Source organism: Sminthopsis crassicaudata, chromosome 4, assembly GCF_048593235.1.
Source record: "Sminthopsis crassicaudata isolate SCR6 chromosome 4, ASM4859323v1, whole genome shotgun sequence".
Classification (NCBI taxonomy): Eukaryota; Metazoa; Chordata; class Mammalia; order Dasyuromorphia; family Dasyuridae; genus Sminthopsis; species Sminthopsis crassicaudata.
In genome coordinates this window covers 456,696,862-456,718,970 of record NC_133620.1, presented here as the reverse complement: position 1 = coordinate 456,718,970, position 22,109 = coordinate 456,696,862, and the positions used below count along the sequence as shown (strand labels likewise).

At 41.1% G+C, this 22,109-nt stretch overlaps 1 protein-coding gene across 5 annotated transcripts in view; it reads left to right on the top strand.

Annotated features, from left to right (window-relative positions):
- Nucleotides 1–10,083: 10,083 nt before the first annotated feature.
- Nucleotides 10,084–22,109, top strand: part of ALDH3A2 (aldehyde dehydrogenase 3 family member A2) — a 38,509-nt gene continuing 26,483 nt past the window's right edge. For 3 of the 5 annotated variants that reach the window (XM_074263917.1, XM_074263916.1, XM_074263914.1), the window contains exons 1-4: nt 13,641–13,994; nt 14,846–15,077; nt 16,548–16,633; nt 20,870–21,078. In XM_074263917.1, coding sequence (XP_074120018.1) covers nt 13,842–13,994; nt 14,846–15,077; nt 16,548–16,633; nt 20,870–21,078 — 680 coding nt within the window. In that variant the 5' untranslated portion in view covers nt 13,641–13,841. Of the gene's footprint in view, nt 10,168–13,640; nt 13,995–14,845; nt 15,078–16,547; nt 16,634–20,869; nt 21,079–22,109 lie in introns of those variants that run through there. The other 2 variants (XM_074263915.1, XM_074263918.1) reach the window with 2 other exon arrangements.

The following is a 22,109-nucleotide window of genomic DNA, read 5'->3' as shown; positions in this document are numbered from 1 at the left end:
AGAATAAATATAGAACAGGTATATACCATTACCTTCATGTATCCCAGCTTGTTCAGCCATTCCCCAACCATTGATCATCTACTTATTTTCCAATTTTTTGCCACCACAAAAAGAGCTGCTACAAACATTTTTGCACATGTGGGTTCTTATCTCTCCTTTATCATTTCCTTGGGATGATAATGGCACTAGTAATAATGGTACTAGTGGGTGCAAAGGCTGTCTCTGTCTCTGTCTCTCTCTGTCTCTGTCTCTCTCTCTCTCTCTGTCTCTGTCTCTCTCCCTCTCTGTCTGTCTCTGTCTCTCTCTCTCTCCCATAGAGGCTCTCTAAATTGCTCTTCAGAATGGTTGGACTCTTTCACAACTCCACCAACAATGCATCAATGTCCCAGTTTCCCCACATCTCCTCCAACATTTATCATTATCTTTTCCTGTCATCTTAGCCATTCTGAGAGGTATAAGGTGATTCTTGTTAGGTTTCTTAAAATATTTTATGAGCAAGATAATTGGGAAAAGAATTTGTTTGACTTTTAAGGCATTTTATTGCTTTCATCATGCAATTTGTAAGTTTAGTGTTGCAAGTTTAATTGAACTAAAGTTAGAGGAAAAGGATACCCCGCTAACAATTCAATTTGATATTAGAGAATGTAGGGGCGGGACTAGCCACAGACAAGGTGTTACAAGGAGTATTTATACCCTGATGGAGAGAGAATCATGGTTCTTAAACCTTGAGGAAAGTCAAGAACTTAAAGTAAATGATAGACACAAATGCCTGGGTAGAATTGGTAAAGTACTCGGTAAAGAGTCTGAACAAAAGTCATCTCAATGCCTGTGCTACTGGTTGCCCAGTCACTCAGATGGTACCATAACCTTTGGGTATGGAGAAACATGAGGGTGAATTTCCAAAATAATATTCCTGGGAGAGTTACAGTACTTTGTTCTATAAATTCCCTTCTGTGACTTCAGCCCCTCACCCCAACTTTGGAGATCCTTCAGGCTGCCTCTCATGGCAGAGTGAAAGATCCCAAAAGCTAGGGACCGTAAAGGCAATGAACCTGAGTCTGGGATGTACCTGAGGATAGCTCGGGCAATTTCTCAGGGATGAACGTACCTCGAGCAAACCTTGGCGGATATTGTGGAGGCAGCCCTCTCAAACCCGCTTTGCCTTGGGATTGAGTGGGCATCTGTGCCCGGATCCAATCTGGAGCTATTACTTCTACCCTGGCATTCAAAAAAGAAAGTAAGACCAAATCAGGAAGAACTAAGTCGAAGGTAGTACCTGGTAAATTCAAGGATAGAAATCAAATTAGTTCTAGATCTGGGTCACTCCTATTCTAGTGTGTAACTATTATTGGGTAAATTACCCTAGAGAGGCAGGGAAGGGTATTGCTAGCCAATGGATGCTACAAGCAGGATATATAGATTGTCAGGTTTTTTTAACCAATGTAACTGCTGTGGTTGAACAGCTTACAAAAAAAAAATTACCTAAGGTTTACAGAGCCTCCAAGGATCCCTAGATTTCCTAGCTAATGTCATCCTTGACAGTTGAACAGTTTTAGATCACTTGTTTGCTTCTGAAGGGGGACTATGTAGGGCTATAAACACTTTATGTTATAAATCAAGTGCCATTGAAACTAATAATCATAATATTCACAATACTGCTCTTTGGATGCATGAAACAAAAGAACTGACTTTTCCTCTGTATTAGGATGGGACTCGATATGGAAACACTTATCATGTATACTCTATCATTCTAATATGTTTGCTCTCTGCTTTGGACCTTGTACTGTGAATTGTCTTTCAACTATGGTTACTTCTAGACTAAAAGCTTTTACTATATATAAATGATTGTTTCTAATCAGGTAGAACTTGCCCTATTGGGGGACATGTCCGATCCTAGGGCAAAATTGTAAGAAATTTTAGTAAGTCTTGCCCATACCCTCTGAGTATTTTCTGTGATTGTAAGGAATCTCCATGGATATCAGTCAGCTCCCTTTGGAAAACCTTGTACTGGGAATATGAGAACATGCTTTCAATTATTTGGTAAAGATACCAGGAGGCACCAGAAGAGCGGGCAACTTTTCCTTGTGCTTGATTTAAGACCTTCCTTTGAGCTTTGCCATGTGTTTCACCCTGGAAATCTCGCCAGTTCCCTGAGTGAGACCAGCTGCCTTAAAGGAATGAATAAACTAGTCCCCTGGATGGAAGGCCCCATATCTGGGAAACTATTTTGTCCAGGAGGTCATATATCATATAATAAACTTGGCATAGGGCCTTTTTTGTTCTCAGAATATAGAAATCCCCCAGTGGAATAGAGACTTGGGAGCTTCCCTCAAGAAGGGATGCCTTGCCTGAGATTTGTTTCCCTCTTCAGGGTTCACTTGGGTTGGCTGCATGATTTGGGGCTCCCCCAGTCAGAAAGCTCAGGAGTTGATGTTTCCCAAATTGATGATGTATGCTTCCTGTTTATCTTTTTGCTAATATAGTGAAAATGGTACCTGTTAAGTTGTGTGTTGTTTCTCTATTACATGTTTCCTCTTCCCTTATGCCTTGTTTGAATCAAAGTTCTGAGCAATAATAAACTTATATTCACCTCCCTTTATGTCTGTGCCTGTTGGATGTAAATTCCGAATCTAGATTAGCATTTTGTTTTCCAAAGTCAAAGTTCACTTCTGAACTTTTGGTCCAGAGGGCTACAGTACTATCTCAAATACACTTGTTTTTGATTCACTGGTCTTCAATCAAATGTTTTCCATCAAGTTTCTCATGTTTCTTCATGTGAAGAGGTTATTAATATATAATTCTAATCTGCCACCCTTTTTATCTAATTGGTTGTTTCTTTTGAGTAGGATATATTTATGCATAATTATAATTCAGTCATGAGTCACAGCCTACCTAGTTTCATTAATTGAAGTACCATTTTCCTTTAAAAACTCTAGGTTAACTTTTTATTGCCGATAAACTGCATTTGTGCAGACATCTGAAGGTAATGGACTCCTATTAATTCCTCTCTTCTGGGATAGTTGCTCCTTAGAATCACTTAGTATGTGGATCAAACCTGCTACCTTCTGTATTATCTATATTATTAGGTGTAGACAGATAAGTAGGTAGATCAATCAATTGATCAGGTCGGTCTTATTCCTCCCCCATTTTTAATTGACAGTCTTCTTTAATTGATAGTTGCTTTGCAAGTATTTAAGCAATTACTTTTTAGTGGCCTTTATCAAATGCACTTAATCTCTGACCAAACTCCCATCATTTCTATAATTTAAATTGTGGTCCAGAAATTTAACTTCCATTATTCAGGTACCACTTCTTTAAGTCATTTTTATTTTCTTAATTTTATTTCTTTTCTGAACTGGTACCACTTTCAAGGGGTAGCACATGAAAAGACTGCCTATATTATCATCGTCTTAAGCTCTTGTCTAGAATTTAATACCCCATAACCGTGCTTTTAAAGTTTCTTCTAGTGATATGAATTCCTTGCATAAATCACTAGAAATGGATATTGATTATCAAATTTACTAAATCTCAGGAGACTGCCATCCACTTCCGCCACCAAATATCCATGCTGGAGAAAATTCTACTTCCCTTTACATGGAGTTGCCCCAAACCACAGCTTGTCTTTTAATACTGAATGGCTTTCCTCCTGGGGGACCTGGAAACATCTACAAGTCCCCACCTTCATTCCTCAAAGTACAAAAGGATGCTTTCTTCCTCAGGGAATCCAGTTCTGCTCTCTATAGGTAGAGCATCTCACCTGTTTGTTACGTCTTTCCAAAGAATATCAGTCCTTCTTCTTATTCTTTTCCGTGTCGTATTCCTCCACCCTTCTCTCCCATCTCTCTCCTCTGAGATTCTTTTTCCCCTTGTCTTTCCTTTTACAATATTTCTTTTATTCTTTTCAAGAAACACTTTATTCTGACAATTCTTTCTATTATGTTCCATAGGCATCTTAAATTCAAAATTTGCCAAAGAAAACTCATGATCTTTCCCCTAAATCCCTACCTTCTTTCTAACTGCCCTTTTCCTATTGAGAGATCACTCTCAATCCTGGAGTCTTCCTCTGCTCTCTTCTATTTCTCTCCATAGCCATTCAGTTGCCAGGGCCCCACTAAACCCTTTCAAAATTCACACGGCTGTACCTTTGGTCCAACCCTTGTCATCTCCTGCTTATATGTTACAATAACTTCCTTGCATCCTGTCCTTTTTAGTTCATCCTCTACAGAGATTTTCCTAAAATTAAAGTCTAAACCATAGTGATTCCCCCTTGTCTCTGGCTCCAGCCCCTTCTGAAGCCCAATGAAACAGTTTTCTTGCTATTCCTCATGTATATGTATATACACGCATATATGTGTGTGTGTATATTATGTATATATTTTATTTTCTCTAATATAATTTTTATTTTTTCCAATTATATGTAAAGATATTTTTTAACATTGACTTTTGTAAGATTTTGAGTTCCAAAATTTTTTTCTTACTCCTTCTCCAAGACAGCAAGCAATCTGATAGAGGTTATACATGTACAATCATTTTAAACACATTTCCATATTAGTGAAAGAAAAGACAAAAAAAGAGAAAAAACACAAGAAAGAGAAGAAAGAAAAACTAGTATGCTTCAATACACTGTATATAATTTTTATATAGGTGTATATATATATGTAATTTATATCATTATACATGTTATATATACAAATAAATATATTTATTTGTATATATAATATATATATATTATTTGCATAATATATGTGAAGGATATATAAATATATATTATTTGCATAATTTATATATGTATAGATATATTTATATCCTTCACACATTCCTTCTTTCCAATATGAGGCCTTTGCACAGACTGTCTCAGATTTGGAAATGCATTCTATGCCCACCTTTTCAATGCAGCTCAAGGACCATTTTCTATAGGAAGCCTATATCCTAATCTTTCTGTTGCTAATAGCCTCTTCTCTCTCCACTAAAATGATTTGATAAATATTCATATTTAAGTTTTATGTACATGTCCCCCACACCCTTAGATTGTAAGTTCCTTGAGGAGAGGGGCTATTTCATTTTTGACTTTGTATGGAAGAGGGGACCCCAAAACTCTAAAAATCCTTAAAGGAGAAAATCTCCTCTTCAGTATCCCTAGCACCTAGCATGGTCTTTGGCTCTTAACAGACTCTCGTTGAACCTGAAGAACAGAGAGGCTTTCCTCCAGCCCTTGCACCTCAGATAAGAGGAAGGCCCATCTGTTTGTGCACATGCAGCTGTTGCTTGGCATTGATAGGAACATTCAGCATATTCTCCAGATCACTGGGGAATTCCCATCGCCTAATTGATCTGATCAGTTCTGAGTCACTTTTGCTGGGAGCGTTTATTGCTCTATAGTTACCTACCATGGCAAATTGTCTCTTCTCTATGTGGGAAGAGGCAGCAAGGGAAATGGAAGAATTCATATCCAAGCCACAAATTTTCCCTTGGTCAGAAACACCATGATACCTATACAAGGAAAGGCATTCTATGGCAAGACTCTTAGGTCCTCTAGCTCCCCAAATCTCTGAATTATCCTTTCCTTCCCTCTTTGGCTCCTTCCCACTTTACCTTCCTGGGGGCCTTGGAGTTTTATGATCCTTGAGATATTCTGCCCACATCAAACTTTTCTTGTCTTTTTACAGGGATGTTCTCTGCCTTCTTCTATTGTTTGAAGCTACTCGTCCTTTTACTCAGTTAGCTAGTTTGGCTCCCCATTTTGATTCACAACAATCCCAAATCCCAGTATAAGAACCCTAATACAACCAGTAACTGCCTTTGGTCATTGTTTAAGAAAGCCTGGTGTAGAAATCTAGTTGCTGGCTCCTTGTGATCTCTTTTTTTCTCCTCCTCAGAGTTGGTCAGATGTCTGCCACCCCCCTGAGCCTTGTTCCAGATTGCCTTTCTTTTTTAGTATTTGTCTCAAGCTGTTCTGAGTTTTAGGGCTTTCTCTGGACTAAGAGCAGAAGGAAAGACTCCATTTCCACTTCTCCATACAATGATAGCTTGGTTGGGTAAACAAGGGATTACAGCTCTGAAAGGAGTATCTAGGAAGGTCGGGAAATAGTGGGATGCTGGTTTACCAGTTTGGGATTTTGTCTGGGCAGCTCCAGTTGTGATTGTGTGGGAGTAGTGGGTGTCCACAGAGATAGGATTCTGTGTTTATCAAGGTGTGGTTGTGGTTGATGGCAGAGGCTGTGAGTGTTCTGAGTGGGGCCAGAAGAACAGCAGCTGAGTGAATTTTGAACTCAAGGTGGAATCTTTTTGGAGTGGTCTTTAAATGAGATTCAGTATGGAGGAGGGTGAAAGCTAAGGGTTCAAACCCCGGAGGAAATTGGGTAGGGAACTCTCCCATTGCCTTTCCTACTTCTCCCCACATAGTATATACCAGTATGAAAGGCACAGTGGTGGAAATGTCGAAAGAACAGAGTTTTCCGAACCCAACGTTTATGAATTATGTGCCATTGAGCATGTCCCAGCTTTCCATTTTGGAAGACTCTCCCAGAAGAAAAGGCATGATGTGAAAATGTGCTGAATAGAACCAGATATGTCTTTTTTTAAGTAAATTTTATTGATGATTTTTATGCTTATTCCTAATTTTTGTGCTATGTACCTTTGCTCCAAGCCCTAGGATTAAACTTTCCCTTGTAGTAAGGAAATATAATTAAGATAACTGATACAGTGACTAGATCTGACATTGTGTATGCCATATTTTACTCTTGTTGTTCTTGATTTCTTTACTGAGAGGAGAGGTATTTCTTTACTCATTTTGGTTTTCTTTTATTGGTCTTTTTTATTTGAATTGCTGAAGTTGTATACTTTGTTCTTATAGTTCTGCTTATTTCATTCTGTATCAGTTCATATGAATCACCATATTTCTTTTCTTCATATTTGTCGATTTTCGTGGCATCAGAATATTTAATTATATTCACAAAATCATGGAATTTGAGAGTCAGTAGGGATCTAAGGCACCTTCAAGTCCGACCTAAATCCAAAAGAAAGCCCTGTGTTAACGTCCAGCACCATTCAGTAGTAGAAGCAGGAACTGAGCACTTCATTTCCACTTCATTCCACAAGATGTCACCCAAAGTCCACTTACTTGAAGTCTTTTGTCCTTTTTTTTTTTTTCTTGGTGCCGAATGTGGGTCATTTACATGTGAGGCTCTTTTCATTAAGCTCTTTCTCATAATATTAGGCCTATCATTTAGAAAATGTCCAATTCTTTTTTTTTTTCTTTCTTTCTTTCTTTCTTTCTTTCTTTCTTTCTTTCTTTCTTTCTTTCTTTCTTTCTTTCTTTCTTTCTTTCTTTCTTTCTTTCTTTCTTTCTTTCTTTCTTTCTTTCTTTCTTTCTTTCTTTTTTTTTAAAGCTTTTTATTTTCAAAACTTTGCTTGGATAATTTTTCAACATTAACCTTGTAAAACTTTGTGTCTCCCTTCTTCCCCCATTCCCTCCCCTAAATGGTAAGTAATCCAATATATGTTAAACATGGTGCATACATGTTTATATGATTCTCTTGCTGCACAAGAAAAATCAAATCAAACTGGAAAAAATGAGAAAGAAAATAAAATGCAAGCAAACAACAACAAAAAAGAGTGAAAATCCTAATGTGATTTACACTCAATTCCCACCGTGCTCTCTCTGGGTGTATATGGTTCCCTTCACCACAAGATCATTGGAACTTGTTAGGTTCCTTACTAGGTGGAAAGTCGGTACTTAGCAATTCTCTAGCTCAGAATTCAAACCTTTAGTTCACACCTTTAAAAGGAACAGAAAAGAAATCTGCTCCCAGAGAACGATCTACAATCTAGAGACAACAGAACTTTATAGTTTGGCGCCCAACATGGGGCAACTCTGGCTGATTCTGAGCCCTTCAGGGAGCTAGCTTAGACACTACAGGAACTGGTCTGAATCATCTCATTGTTGAAGAGAGCCACGTCCATCAGAACTGATCATCATATAATCCTGTTGTTGTCATGAAAATATACAGTTCTTAATGTTTTTATTACTTTGACCCTGATGAGAGTGGATCTTATTTTAAAATTTGCTTCATTTGGCTCCATAGGACAGAATAGATGAGAAGTTACTGGGAGTGGTAGAACAAACTTCCAAACTGTCCAAAAGTGTTGTTCAAAAATGGAATGGTCTACCTTGAATGGTAATGAGTTTCCTGCCATTTAAGGTATTCAAATGGGGGTTATATTATCACTTTTGGATATTATGTGGAGAATTTGTGCTTCATATGGGGAAGGAGAGACTTAGTCAGACTGACTTTTAAGTTCTCTTCCAATTCTTGGCTTGATTATCATATACCTAGAAGCAGATAAGTTGAAATAAATTTCAGCATCCCCATTTTTAAGCTGTTTAGTATTAAATTGTGTTCCACCCAAAGGAAAATACATTTTGATCCCTGAAATGTAAAAAGATATATTAGAATTCAAAGACTATATTTCTTAAGGACCCTGACTTAAAACCACATCACTCTGGCTATTGTTTATTGGTCAACAGAAAGTTCCAGGCCAATTCCCACTAATTTTTTATTTGGGTCCTGATTGGTTTCTAGCGAACATAAGCAGGAATTATTTCTGTTTTGACAGAAACCCTGAGATTTTTCCCCTCCCAGATTGATTTTTTTTTTTGACTAATTAAAAAAAAAAAAGTCATTCTCTGCCTCATTTCTTACCTAGCCTTAATCACTGAAGGAGTGTTGCCTCAGTCAAACTGACACCTATTAAAGATCTTCGCTTAAAAAGTCTCCCACTGCATCCAGGGCCAGTTGTCTTGATCTAGATCTGGCCACTGGACCCGGATGACTCTAGAGAGATAAGTGAGGCAGGTGACCTTGCACAGCACTCCCTCACTCAAATCCAGTTCACTTGCACGCTATGTTTGGTTTTTGAGGGTGAAGAATATACAACAATTTTCCAGAAAGGAAGAGCTGGGGAAGTTAAAGGACTCACTTCAGATCATAAAAATGCTTACTAGGATCCATTCATCCTAAGTGGAGATCTGAACCTACATTTCTCTACAGAGCCAGGGATATCTCCAGAGTACTCAATCCCTTGTATAGGAAGAAATGTCTGTTGATGATGATGATGATAAGAAAGATGTAGAATGCTTGTACTGGCACAAGATGGAGTTCTGGGTGGAAGCTACTTCTCAGGTTGCAACAGATGGAACATCAAAAAGTATGATCACATGTAAGAGCCCTTTAAATGGGCGGCGCCACAGCGCAACAGGAGATTTGAGTCCCCCAGGAAGTAATTTCTGTGGATATTAGGACTGCCTTGTAGGTGGGATCTTGGCCACATTGAGATAGCTTTGTAACGGGTGACTCTCTCGCTGATGGGCTGTGTGTGTGACCTCACAGGCTCTTTATAAGCCCACTGTAGGCAGCAGTCGCTCTCTTTAACCTGGCGCTCTTCACCCTGGCTCCCTAGCCTGGGTGGCCAAGCCAAGATGGGTAGCCAAAAGAGGTAAGGGTTTTGGTAGTGAACACGTGGGTCTTCTGACCAGGTGTTCACTTGGGAACCAACAAGTCAGGGCATCAAGTCAGGGCATTATGTGAGTAAGTATAATAAAGGCTTTTAAGATTACACGTGGCTGTTCTTGAGTGCGCTATCGGTTATTAAGCTATAGATTCAAGAGATCGTGGCCAGAGACCTTTGAAGGCCTCAGAGGAGGTGAGCCGGGTAGAGTTGACACTGCAAAGGTCAGTGGTCAAAAGTACTGTGTTGGGCCTAGGGCAGACTAGTAATTGTAACTGCCAGGAGGGCACGTTACAATCACGGATAGTTACATACTATCTGTAGTATGCTTATACTAGAATGGAAGCTAAGAGAAAGAAAAACTAGGAAAGGGCAAAGAGGCGAAGAAGGTTAAAGTTTAGAATAGTAGCCAATACAACTTTGCCACATAGTTGGTTCAGTGAATGTTTGCAGAGTTGATGTTCTGGAGAAGAGAGTGACGAGTGATGTGGCAAGCAGAGTTAAAAAGGCTCTACCATTTTATCTGAATAATACGGTACAAAGGTACTGGGCTTGGGTCCAACTTTCCTGGGAGGGCCTTTATATTAGTGCTAATCAGAGGAGCTTCATTTTGTTTGTGTTCATTGTGGCTGTGGACTTGACCTGGAAATTCTGTTGAAGGTAATTTCTTTTTCTGATTCTTTTTTGACTCATTATCTTCGTTAATCCTTTAAGTGAATTCATTAATGTTTTGATTTTCTAAAAGCAAGAGCTGTAGGTGAAATCACAATCCTATGGCTAAAACTAGCCTCCTTGAACTAAAAGGTCATCATGAAGTAGGAGGGGAGTTTCCTAGTTATGTTCAAATGAGTCCCTCCACTTTAACTTCTTTAATAAGAAAAATATTGGATGCTTTATGTAAAAATAATGCTGTAAATTACATTAACAGCTGTGTTTCCAGAATGCAGGGCCACCCTTAGACTTTTTCCTCCCTTGTATGGAGTTGTAAAAAAATAGTCAAACCAAAGATTGCTCTTTTTTTCATGGTTTTCTCTGCATGATATCCTAATATCTAAAAATCTTTGATTGTGAGTCTCACAATTAGTCAATTGAACAAGTCAAATCTGGGGCAGTAAAAATAGGAATTGGGAATAAAAGGATCAAAGTTCAAATACCTCCTTTGACCTTTAATCTTTGTTTAGGCAACTCATTTAATTTCTCTGGGCTTCAATTTCTTCATCTATAAAATGGGCTAATCACTTCTGAAGACACTCTCAGCTCCAAATCTGTGACTTTGTAATCAATTCCAAGTCTATGTTGCTGAAAACAAATGTGGTCATATTCATTCTTTTGTCTCCTGGCTAGAAAAGGGGTTCTGGGAAGGAAGGTAACTTGGTGCAATGGATAAAATCCTTTCTTTGGAATCCAGGTCCAGCTATTTACCACTTATGAGACACGGATGAAGCCATTTCATCCTTGGAGGCCTCCTTTTTCTATGGGTAAAATGACAGAGATAATCTGTCATTCTTTGAATGATCTATATAGATCTATTCTAGAGTGAAGGAGTTTGGCACTCATTCATTCAGTCAGTCAGTCAACATTTATTAATTATATTATGTACCAGGCACTGTGCTCAGCATTGGGGATACAAAAAGGCTCCCAAGGAGCTTATGATTTAATGGGGAAGACAACATGCAAGTAAATATCTACAAGCAAGTTCTAGCCCGGATAGATAGGAAATACCTAACAGTGGAAAGGCCCTAGAGTTAGAAGGGATTAGAGAAGGCTTCCTGAAGAAGGTAGGGTTTTATTTGGGACTTAAAGCAAGGGAGATCAATAAATATGGAACTTTGATTTTTGGAGGGAAAAACAAAATGACCAGTTAGTAAATATGGACAGATGATGTGAAATTTGGAGATGATATCAAGTTACTTATGGGAAAAAATGGAAAGGGAAATAACCAGACTATTCCCCCTGTGGGCAATGTTGTAAATGAAGAGAACTGGGAAAGAGAAGTAGTGAATATTGGGATGGAACCAATCTCTTCATGTCCTCCGGATTCCCATGGATTGCATGACTAGCTATTACCTAACTCGTATTGCCACAGCTCTGCCCTCCTCCAGGCTGTCCACTCCCACTCATGTCTGGGATGAACTTCCCCGTCTTGCACTCTCAGAGTGATTTTCCCTAAAGTCCAGCTCCACTGGCAAAATTGCCAAAAGCCTATCACCCTCACCATTCCTCTGGCCATTGTGAGGGTTCTTTACTTTCATATACAAGGCACATCCTCCAGTAAAATATAAGCCTCTTGATCACAGGGTCTGGATAGTACAGTGGAAAGAATCTGGATTCAAATTCCAGGCCAGCTCTGGCCCCTATGTTGACTTGAGGAAGCCACTGAGCCTCTCTGGAGGCCATAGGTTCCTCCTCTGTAAATCCTCTGCCCTCCCTTTAAATCTATGACTTCCATTTTTGTCTTTGTATTCCCAGGAGCTCTGTGGTCAATTCTTTGAATATAGAAGTTAATCATACATCACACACTTACGAATACATGCCTACTAAACAGAGGCAATTTTTTAAAGCAGATCTGTGTTAAACTGAAATAGGTTTTGTGGCTCTATAGAGACTGAAATGTGTCCCATACTCTAAGCTTCAGCAAATGGGCTTAATTTTGCGAAATCATTCTGGGGTGTCCAGAATTGTTTAAGGCAAGAATGGAGCACATTCTGGACACTCACAGGGACAGGGAAAGCTGTACTTCAGACATTGGAGTGCTGCTGATTGCTCTGCAGGGAAATACAAGCACAGCATCTGGTTAAATTGTTTACTACCTGGATCTCTTTTTTATGACTCATCTTTAGGATACTTTGTCATGGTATGAATGAATGTTTTTCCTATGTGCAAGTCAGCATAGTAAATCTAAATACCAACATAGCTTTTCCTCTGAGATTCAATCTCATTCATTGCTTTGTGCAAAGCCATTAGCAGCTAGGTTCCACCTTTAGGACTGGGGCCTTCCCTGCCAATAGTTGAGTAAGATCACTTCTTTGGGCCTGAAGTAGGGATTTAGACTAGATTATCTTAAGTTTCCTTCAGATCAGTTTGGCAGCCATTTATAAAATGTATACTCTGTGCCATGTTCCAACCTCTGTACACCAGAGACAAATGAAACAATTCCTGCCCTCCAGAAGTTTTTTCATTCCAGTGGGAAAAATATGTGCCCTGAAAAATGGGAGAAACAGAAATGCTTTTTGTAGGAGGAGGAGCCTGGAATGGACATAGGCCTAGGTGAAGAGGGAAGGCCTTTCTGGCCTGCTGAGGAGGGTCCTGAGGCAGGAGATAGCATGCTGTGTTTGGGGAGCAGGGTGATCTGGAAGTCCTGAGAAATGCTGCTGTGGAAGTAAAAGTCGGGGTCCCTCTGCAGAGCTCCTCTTGATAACCAGGAGGGGACAGCTGATGTTAAATTTTGCTCAGGCCATGAGGCAGTTCCCAAAGCTTTGGTCAGAAGCCAGTGGCCGTGCTTTGGGTGTCTTGGAGGAGACAAGACTAGATGCAGAGAGGCTCCATTGCAAAGAGGCCCTGCCCAGAGATGAGTTACGGGGAAGGGACTGCTGGGGGCCGGCGAGCCGCCAGCATGGCTTGACTGAGGGTCCACGAGGGCTGAGCAGCCCAGGAAGTCCAGAAAGGGTTTGGGGAAGGATGATGAGTTCGATTTGGGACCGAGGATTTTAACTCTAGAGCTGGAAGGTCCTTCCTGCCAGCGCAGCCAGCTCCTAGCCCTGCAAGTGGGGAAACTGAGGCACAAGCAGGCGGGGACTTGGCAGGTTACACAGGTTAGAAAGACCAGAGGATGGGAACCGGGGCTGCCCCGGCACAGGGGAATCCCAATCCGCACAGCCAAGAGGCTGGATGGGAGGGAGAGCCTGGAGGGAGAAGGGTCAGAGCTTCGGGATACTCCTCCCCTTCCCCTGGGATGAGGCGGGACCCGGTGACGTCGGAGCCCTACTTCCCCACAAACATCCCGGGACCGGACCGGCGAACCCCCAGGGCAAAGGCGGGGGCGGGGCGAAGCGAGGAATACTTTCTCGAGCACGTGGCCGCTTCAAACCAATAGAGAAACAAGCTGGGGGCCCGCCCCTTGGGCTTGCCCGTAAGTGGTGCCCGGCAGACTCGAGCCCGCCCTTCCCTCGCACCTGCGGCTTCGGGCCCCGCCCCCTAGCTAGAGGCGGAGCGCCGGAGGACCAAGGGGAGGGCGAGGCGAAGGGCCGGAGAGGACACGCCTCCGGCCCGGCCTCTCCTGACTCCCGCCTGTCCGGACTCCGCGGTCCGGCTTCGGTCTCGTACAGAGCGGCGCCATGGAGCAGCTGGTGCTACGGGTCCGGGCGGCCTTCCAGACGGGCCGCTCGCGGCCACTGACCTTCCGCCTGCAGCAGCTGCGGGCCTTGCAGAGGATGGTGCAAGAGTGCCAGAAGGAGATCCTGGCGGCGCTGGCCGAGGACCTGCACAAGGTAACCGGAGGGAGGGACGCCGTGGGGGGAGGGGCGGGGACCGCAGGGGGGGAGGGGACTGAGGAAGCAGGAAGCCCCGCCCCTGCCAATGGCGTGCAGTGATTTCCGGGCCCCCTCTCCCCCGTCCCTATGCCCCATCCCCGGCGCAGACTCTTCCTTTCTCTCCCAGTCAGCAGTTCACTTCATTTAGGAAAGGGAAAGAGGACGTCTGTGCTGTCGTAAAAAGAGATGGAAGGGCGGCCGTGGAAGAGGAGTTTGGCCCGGCCCCTCCCTTCTCCGCCAGCACCGCCGGGGACATGTGGGCTAGTGGGCAGAATGACGGGTCAAGGGTCACCTCCCGAGAAGTCCAGCGCGAGGTCTTCCCCTTCCCCCTGGTCCTGGCGGCCCGGGAGGAAGCTCTCTAATCAGTCCTGACCCAGTTAAAGGGGGAGGGGGTGAGGAGACAAAGAACCTGCCTCGCTGCCGATGACACTTTAATAGGAAAAGAGAGGGGGCGGAGAATAAAAGTTACCCAGCCTCTTATGGACGAGTGAAGAAACCCCGCCGGGGCTCACTGTGAAAGTTCTAGGGCGCCCACTCTAGTCTATTTCAGAAGGACTTTTGCCCAGTTTGGTTTGGGGCCAATTTGTATAAACGACGTGCGTGGGAGACACATTAGAGGGTTTTCGCGGTCGGGTGAATTGCATGAGCAAGAAAGAAATTTATCAGGATATATGAAACAGTAACAAAACTAGTTGTGGTTCGTTAATTAATAGGATGGGGTGTTTGTCAAGCAGACTACTTCCTGTTTGAGACTTAGAGCTGCCCTTATGTCTGCTTGTTCCTTTCACCATGACTCTATATTGTAATAGAGTGAATTCAACGCATACAGTCAAGAAGTCGTTAGCGTCCTTGGGGAACTTGACCATGTAATAGAGAAACTTCCCGAGTGGGTTGCTCCAGAGCCAGCTAAGAAAACTCTCCTGACGCTGATGGACGAGGCTTATATCCACTCAGAGCCCCTTGGAGTGGTCTTGATTATCGGGGCTTGGAACTACCCGTTTGTCCTCAATATCCAGCCATTAATAGGAGCCATTGCAGCAGGTATGATGTCATCCTTAGTTTTTTTAATAGACTTCTATCCTCTCAACTTTATTTTCAGTTTAAAGGTAGAAGCCATTGGATCATTTTTGATGAAGTCACGTGGAATCATTTTTTTCCCAGTGATTCATGTTTGCCAGCCACTTAGTCTTTGCTTTTCATGAACAATATTTAATCATGATGGGGGCTATAATTAGACATAGTGACTTTTTTACGAAGCTCTTGAGGAATATACGCACTGATTCAGACCAATGGGATTTGAAAAAGCCCTTAAGGTCAGTCCACAAATTGAGTGATTAGAATAGGATTGGTGCCAGTTGGCAAGAATCAGAGGTCTTGAGCAAGTCAGTTCTGTTCTCATTACTATTATACTCGCTACCACATTAAACATTGTACGGTGCTCCAAAAGTACTGATTCACAAGTGCCAAGAACTTTATAGTTTACATGATATCTTAAGGAACAATTTAGCCATTTACTATCTATCAGCCAGATCTATTTGTCTGGTTGGTGTTTTTTGAAAATTCTAGGAGGAAAGTTCAAGATCATGGAGAAGTAATTCAGAGATTAGGCCCTCTGGCCCTGACAGGCAGAATCTACAAAGTAGGTTAATTGGGAAATTATTAAAACTTGTTCCCAGTTAACATTTTTTTAAAATGATGAAAAGGCCTGAGGAGCAGAAACATAAGTTACCTGTCCTTGAAATGCTCACCACTGCCCCCTCAAACCCATGTTATCTGTACCAGGGCTTTGCAAACTTTTTCCACTCGTGACCCTTTTTGCCTGAGAAATTTTTATGGGACCTCAGGTATGTAAGTATATAAATTAAGCAAACAGATCAAACATTTAATATAATAATAATAATAGAAATAATTTTATGATCCTCACATTCAAGAGTTGAAACTCACTTTTTTTTTTTTTTTTTTTTGCTAAGGCAAGTAGGGTTAAGTGACTTTCTTAGGACGGGTTCCATGTCTGAGGTCAGATTTGAACTCAGGTCCTTCTGACTTCAGGGCTGGTGCTCTATCCACTGTACCACTTAGCTGTCCCGAAGCTCACTCTTTAAGACATTTTGATTAATTCGGTCAGATTAGGCAGACAGAAAAACTGAAATAGAATAAGTGACCCTACTGCTGAAGGTTTTTTGAAGGAAGCAGTCAGTTTGTGACATGGAGTATTATAGCTTTTCCAGAGAGGTGCTAGGGTAAGGAACTAGGACATTCCCTTCTCATATACACATACAGGAACCCCTAACCAAGTCTAACCCCCTAACCTCCCAAACCTGTATTGGAGGGGTAAACAAAGTAGACAGGTGAAAGTTCTCTTAAGAATTCGTACCATTTCAGTTGGTAAGTAGAGTAACAGTTAGCAAAAAGGTAGTTGAAGAGTCTGTGCCCCCGGTTCAACATTAGCCTACAAGCTGTTGAAGTTACTTAGATATTAGATATGATTCTTCCATACTTTGTATCATCCAGGAAATGCAGTCATAGTAAAGCCATCAGAACTAAGTGAAAGGACAGCCATGCTCTTGGCCAAAATCATCCCTCAGTATTTAGATAAGGTGAGTATTTTCTCCTTGTTTTTATTTTTTAATACAGATTTAAAAATGTTTATTTTAGGTTTTAGTAGTGCTTTCAAAATTATCACCCCTCCCTCTCTTGCCTTGTAAGTAAAAAAACAAGCCAATCTCTTCCTCATTCTGTGCCTGTGGAGTGCCTCTGCTTAGAGCTAGCATTCTCACTTCCTTGAGAGCCCATTATTATTAATATTAGTCTCTAGGTCTGCTGATCAGCCATCCGTGTTCTGAAGTCTGTTATGTTTCTCTTAATGCTCTTGTGGTCCCCATGTAACTTGTTTTTTTGTTTGTATATATTTTGCTTTGTGTCACGTTTACTCAGTCTGTTTGTATATAGGGGCAGAAATCAAATTGCACCTCCTCTAAGCCCCAATCTGCTTTTAAACAGAGAACTAGACAAGAGACAAGGCTATAGTGCGGTGCAGCTTGTGGTTGAACCAGGCAGACCATTTGTACCTATTGATTTCTTTCTGCAAGGCTCCTTGATGTTCATAATTTGAAAAGTCTTTTGCAACCTTTTGCCATTATTCCCTCAGAATGTGTCATAGCCATCAACAGCAAACTTCTTTTAAGCACCCAGTGGAATAATTCCTTCCCTTAAGGACTTGTCATTCCAGTAATAGAGACAGCATGGACATATATAAATGGATATAGAGTACATACAAGCTGCTACAAAGTAAACTTGAGAGGGAGGTAGCCACACTAGGGATCAGGAAAGACTTCAGGTAGAACAGGGACACCTAACTTGGGGGTGCAAACTGAATTTTTTTTTTAATGTTTTGATAACTCCTTCCTTCCAAATATTATTCTGCAAAGGGTTCCATAGCCTTCACTAAACTGCCAAAGGGAAATCCCTGATGCAGAAAATGGTTCTTTAGTTGAGCTTTGAAGAAGAGAAATTTGAAGAAGAGTCAGAAGTGAGATAGGGGAACATTGTAGGTCGGGCAGATAGCTGGTGCAAAGCCCCTCACACCATGGATGTGCTTGGAAGGGAGGGTGAGAAAAGAAGGCCCAGGACAGACTCTTGAGAAGCTGCCTCGGATGGGCCGGCGTGGGCCTGATCATCAAGCAAAGGGCGCTGCCCTGAAACCAAGGCACCACTGAGGGAGGCTTGAGAGGCCTGGGGGTGAGAGTGGGCAGCAAAGTCCATGCTGGGGGTCAGGGACGAACAACTACAGGACCTGAGAGCCTCGTGGTGTCCCTGCTCACAGCTCTTCTAGGAAAACAGCTACTTCAAAACAGTCCAAATTCTAAATGACATTGTTTTAACTTAAGAGATCAGCCCCAGGAGCTCCTAACCGTCATTTATGCGGTTTGTTTTCCTTGATATTTTTAAATGAGAGGCAGTGGGCTGGGTATCAGATAGAAATAAAGTAGAAGAATCAGCAGGGATTAGGAACCAGAGATAGACACAAAAATAATAATGATGAGTAGAATTAGGAAAAAAAGCAGGGGTAGTAATCATTGATCTCAAAGTTAATATAGATTCAATCAAAAGAGAAAAGTAGGAAAAATATATAATATGTTAACTATATTAATACTGTTTTAGATTACTTAAAACATCTAGATCAGGGGTTCTCAAACTACGGCCCGCGGGCCAGATGCACCCACTGAGGACGTTTATGCGGCCCGCTGGTTATGGCAAATGGATCGAGGGTCGGAGACAGAGTGTGAGCTTTTGCTTTTACTATAGTCCGGCCTCCCACAGTCTGAGGGACAGTGAACTGGCCCCTATTTAAAAAGTTTGAGGACCACTGGTCTAGATAGTATAAGCTTAGAATATTGCTATAGTGTAAGAAATGATGAGTTTGTAGATTTAGAAAAATATGGAAAGACAAACACAAGAAGATGCTGCTGTCCACCTTCAGAGAAACAGAACAAACATGCATCATAAAACCTTACATAGATGTCTATGAGTGTCTATGTATATATAGGTATATGATTCTAGATATCTGTGTATATGTGCATACTTGTATGTGTGTGTATACATGTATATATGAATATATGTATGTATATATGGATATCTATATAAACATATATAAATGGATATATATATAAATATCCATACTTAATTGTAGCCTGCTTTGGGAATGAGGAGAGAGGAAAGGGGGAAAAAAGAATAAAGTAAAAAACAAAGATGGACAGTTTTGAGTACAATGTACAATGTTTTATATATATGAGTTCTTGAAATCAAATTTATTATTTCACATTTTGAATGTTCCCTTGTGTTCTCTTATCCACATGACAATGGTTTTTTTTTCTTTTTCTCTTTTGTCTTTAAGTTTTAAATTAATAATTACATTAAAAATAAATTTTAAGAACATTTGTATATGGGATAACTTTTGGAAAAGAAGGAGGGATACTGGGAGAAACTCTGGCCATGTGAAAAACAAAGATATCAATAAAAATTCATTTTAAGACTTAAAAAAAAAGGAAAAGGAGTAGAAAATTTCCCTCATCTAATCAGTCTGGTGGTTCCATTTCATCTGGTTCTCAGAAACAATCCAGTTGCTCCCTTTGGTAGAGCTGCCATTCAGAGACCAGGTGTGGTGAGCCTCTGCTCCTGGCATTCACCAGGAACCAGTTATCTCAGATTCTCCAAAGTGGCGCCTTTTGAAGAGCTGACTTAGATAAGAGGGTAGTAGTTGACTGATAATAAATCTCTAAAGTCCATAGGACAAGTGATAGGATTCTGTGAGATCAAAATCTGCTAAACTTCACCTTGTCCTTTCTGGCCTTTTCTTTCCCTGTGGCTCCTACTGGCTTTTAACCTTTGACTTCCTCCCTCTTCTTTCTCTAAACCAATCACAAAATAGGAACTTAGTGTTTATCATGCTTAAGGAATAGTTTTCTGGTTCTTTTAAAAGCAGGAAAGTTAAACCTCTGGTCTCTTTCTTGAAGGGCACGAAACAGCATTACTGAGTTCTTTCTGTAAGCATGCAGGTTAGGGGGCTGTATCCTTTTCTCTGGCCTAGAATAACACTAGCCTGGCCACACACTTTGCCGAACTTCTTTTTACCATTCTCTTCCTTTCAGAGGCCAGAGCTGTTACCATGTATTGGGGAATCACTTAATGTTTTGAATTTGTTTTTTTCTTCCTACAAAGAAGTTCCTAATGGACCCGAAAGGTGCCCCTCGTGGAATTTTTCCTTCTTACAGTTCTGTAGCTGCAGTGAATATTTTGGAAATAGCTTTTAAAAAAAAGCTTACATTTAACTAGTGCTATTCTCTAGTGGTTTTTGTTCGCTTGTTTGTTTTAAATTAACTCATCTTTCCAGAGTTCAGCTTTTGGTTTTATTTTTGCATTCTTTATTTTTTCTTCCAAATAACAATTTTTAATTTTCTCTCCCTCCCAAGCCTAGCTCGGGGACACATATCAATTGCTACGGGGTCCACTTTTGCTAAACTTGTATAGGTTTTACTGCCACTCCAAAACTTCAGAGGATGTCTGCCATAGAATAGACCCTGAGCCAGAGTGGCTAGCTTTCAAAACATGGTTTCCTTATAAGAATGACTTCTTTTCTTCAAGCCTTTGCATAAGGTACCAGATTATCCAGGACTGTGATGTCTAAATTTCTGAGGATTGGTGAATTTCTCAAAGCTCAAGAGTACCAGCCTCTTCCTGGCAAGATTTTCTGCCAACTTAAGAATCTTATGACATAGTAGACTTAGTCTTTACTGAGTCAGAAATAATCAATACCATCAGATAAGTGTATAAGGAACTGGAATACTTTAAGAGTATCTGGAATGAGATCTGGATCTCCTGTCATATCAGGTCCAATCTTGCCCTTGTCTGAGCATGTAGCCACATGGCTCAGGTGGCCAGGAACATGTTGACACCGATCTTAGGACTCTGGCCCAGGATGCCTTCTGCTCACCTGTACTGTGTCCAAAGTCTCAGTGACACAAGGGATAGCACGGTCTGTCTCCTTAGTCTTGCCTTTACAGCAGTAAAACTTAAAACCTTTTGTAGCCTAGTAAAATGGGAAGTTGTCTTTCAGAGTGGATGTGGGAGAGGCAGTTAGGTGGTGTCGGCCCTGGAATCAGGAAGAGCTGAGTTTTTACATTCAGGTCTCAGACACTTGACACTTCCTAGCTGAGTGACCTTGGGCAAGTCACTTAACCCCAACCGCCTCAATAACAACAACAACAAAAAATGAATGTGGGAAGCTTATGATGATTTGGTAACCCAGCTTGTTCTGGTTCATCTTTTCCTCTAAGGAGCTATACTGTGTTATTAATGGTGGCGTTGAGGAGACCACGGAACTTCTGAAGCAAAGATTTGACCATATTCTCTATACTGGAAGTACTGGCGTTGGGAAGATTGTCATGGAAGCTGCTGCCAAGCATTTGACCCCTGTGACTCTAGAGCTCGGAGGGAAGAGTCCGTGTTACGTTGACAAAGACTGTAATCTTGATGTGGCTTGCAGGTGAGGGTGCCATTCACATTTATTTTCCATTCAGGGGAGTTGGCTTCTCTTAGCAGCCTGTGCTTTGACTCTAGGGCCACTGATTGTCTTGCAGTATCACTACTTAGCTTTGAATATTTCACGATGTAAAGAGTGTCCAGAGTTCAAAAAAGTTTCCCATTGCAATGGCTTTTAAATATTTTTTCTGGTTTTTAAAAATGATGTATCATTCAGATATTTATTCAGAAGGGACATCAGATATTATGTGCTTCACTCTACACCTGGAAAAGAATCTATTCCATAGAACTCTTGACAACTGGCCATGGAATCTCCACATGAAGCCCCCTTATCAAGGGGAATGTATCCCCTTTGAAACATAACATTCAAAGCTCAAGTCTGTTTATCTCACGTTTTTGTCCTTTGTTTTTAGAACTAAGCAGAGCATGTCTAATGGTTCACCTGTGGCATCTCTGCATCTATAAGGATGGCTATTATGTCTCCTCTTCATAGGCTATGATTTCAAGACCCTTTAGCATCTTGGTTGCCTTCTGGATTATCTGTATGCCCCCAGATTCTTTTCTTTTTATTCCCTCTTTTTCTTACTTATTTTTAAGACATTCTAGTATAACTCCCACATGGAGCATATGATCCTTATTAGTCTTCTAATCAAAATTTTTGCATCAGTCTTAGTTAGGGAAATTGTTCTATACTATTGTTTTCTTTCTCTGTTTTTACTTTTTCTGGTTTGTCAGATGTGGATATTGCACAAAGCTAGGAAGAAGAACAAACTTGTTGTTGGAAAAAATTCATATCCAACATGGTTTAGACAAGCCAGACTGATAGGCTAAGTTACTCAGTTAATCTGCAATCACTTAAAATTATACTAAGATGTTTGGGACACCTTGTATAGTCTGAGATCTTATTAATTTTGTGACCCACTTTGTGCTGGCATTTCATATTGATTAGGCAGTCATTAGCCTCACTTTCCTCCCACCAAATCTTCTTCAGGAGCAGAGGACCCAAATTGTCTTTCAAGTTCCTTTATATTTTCA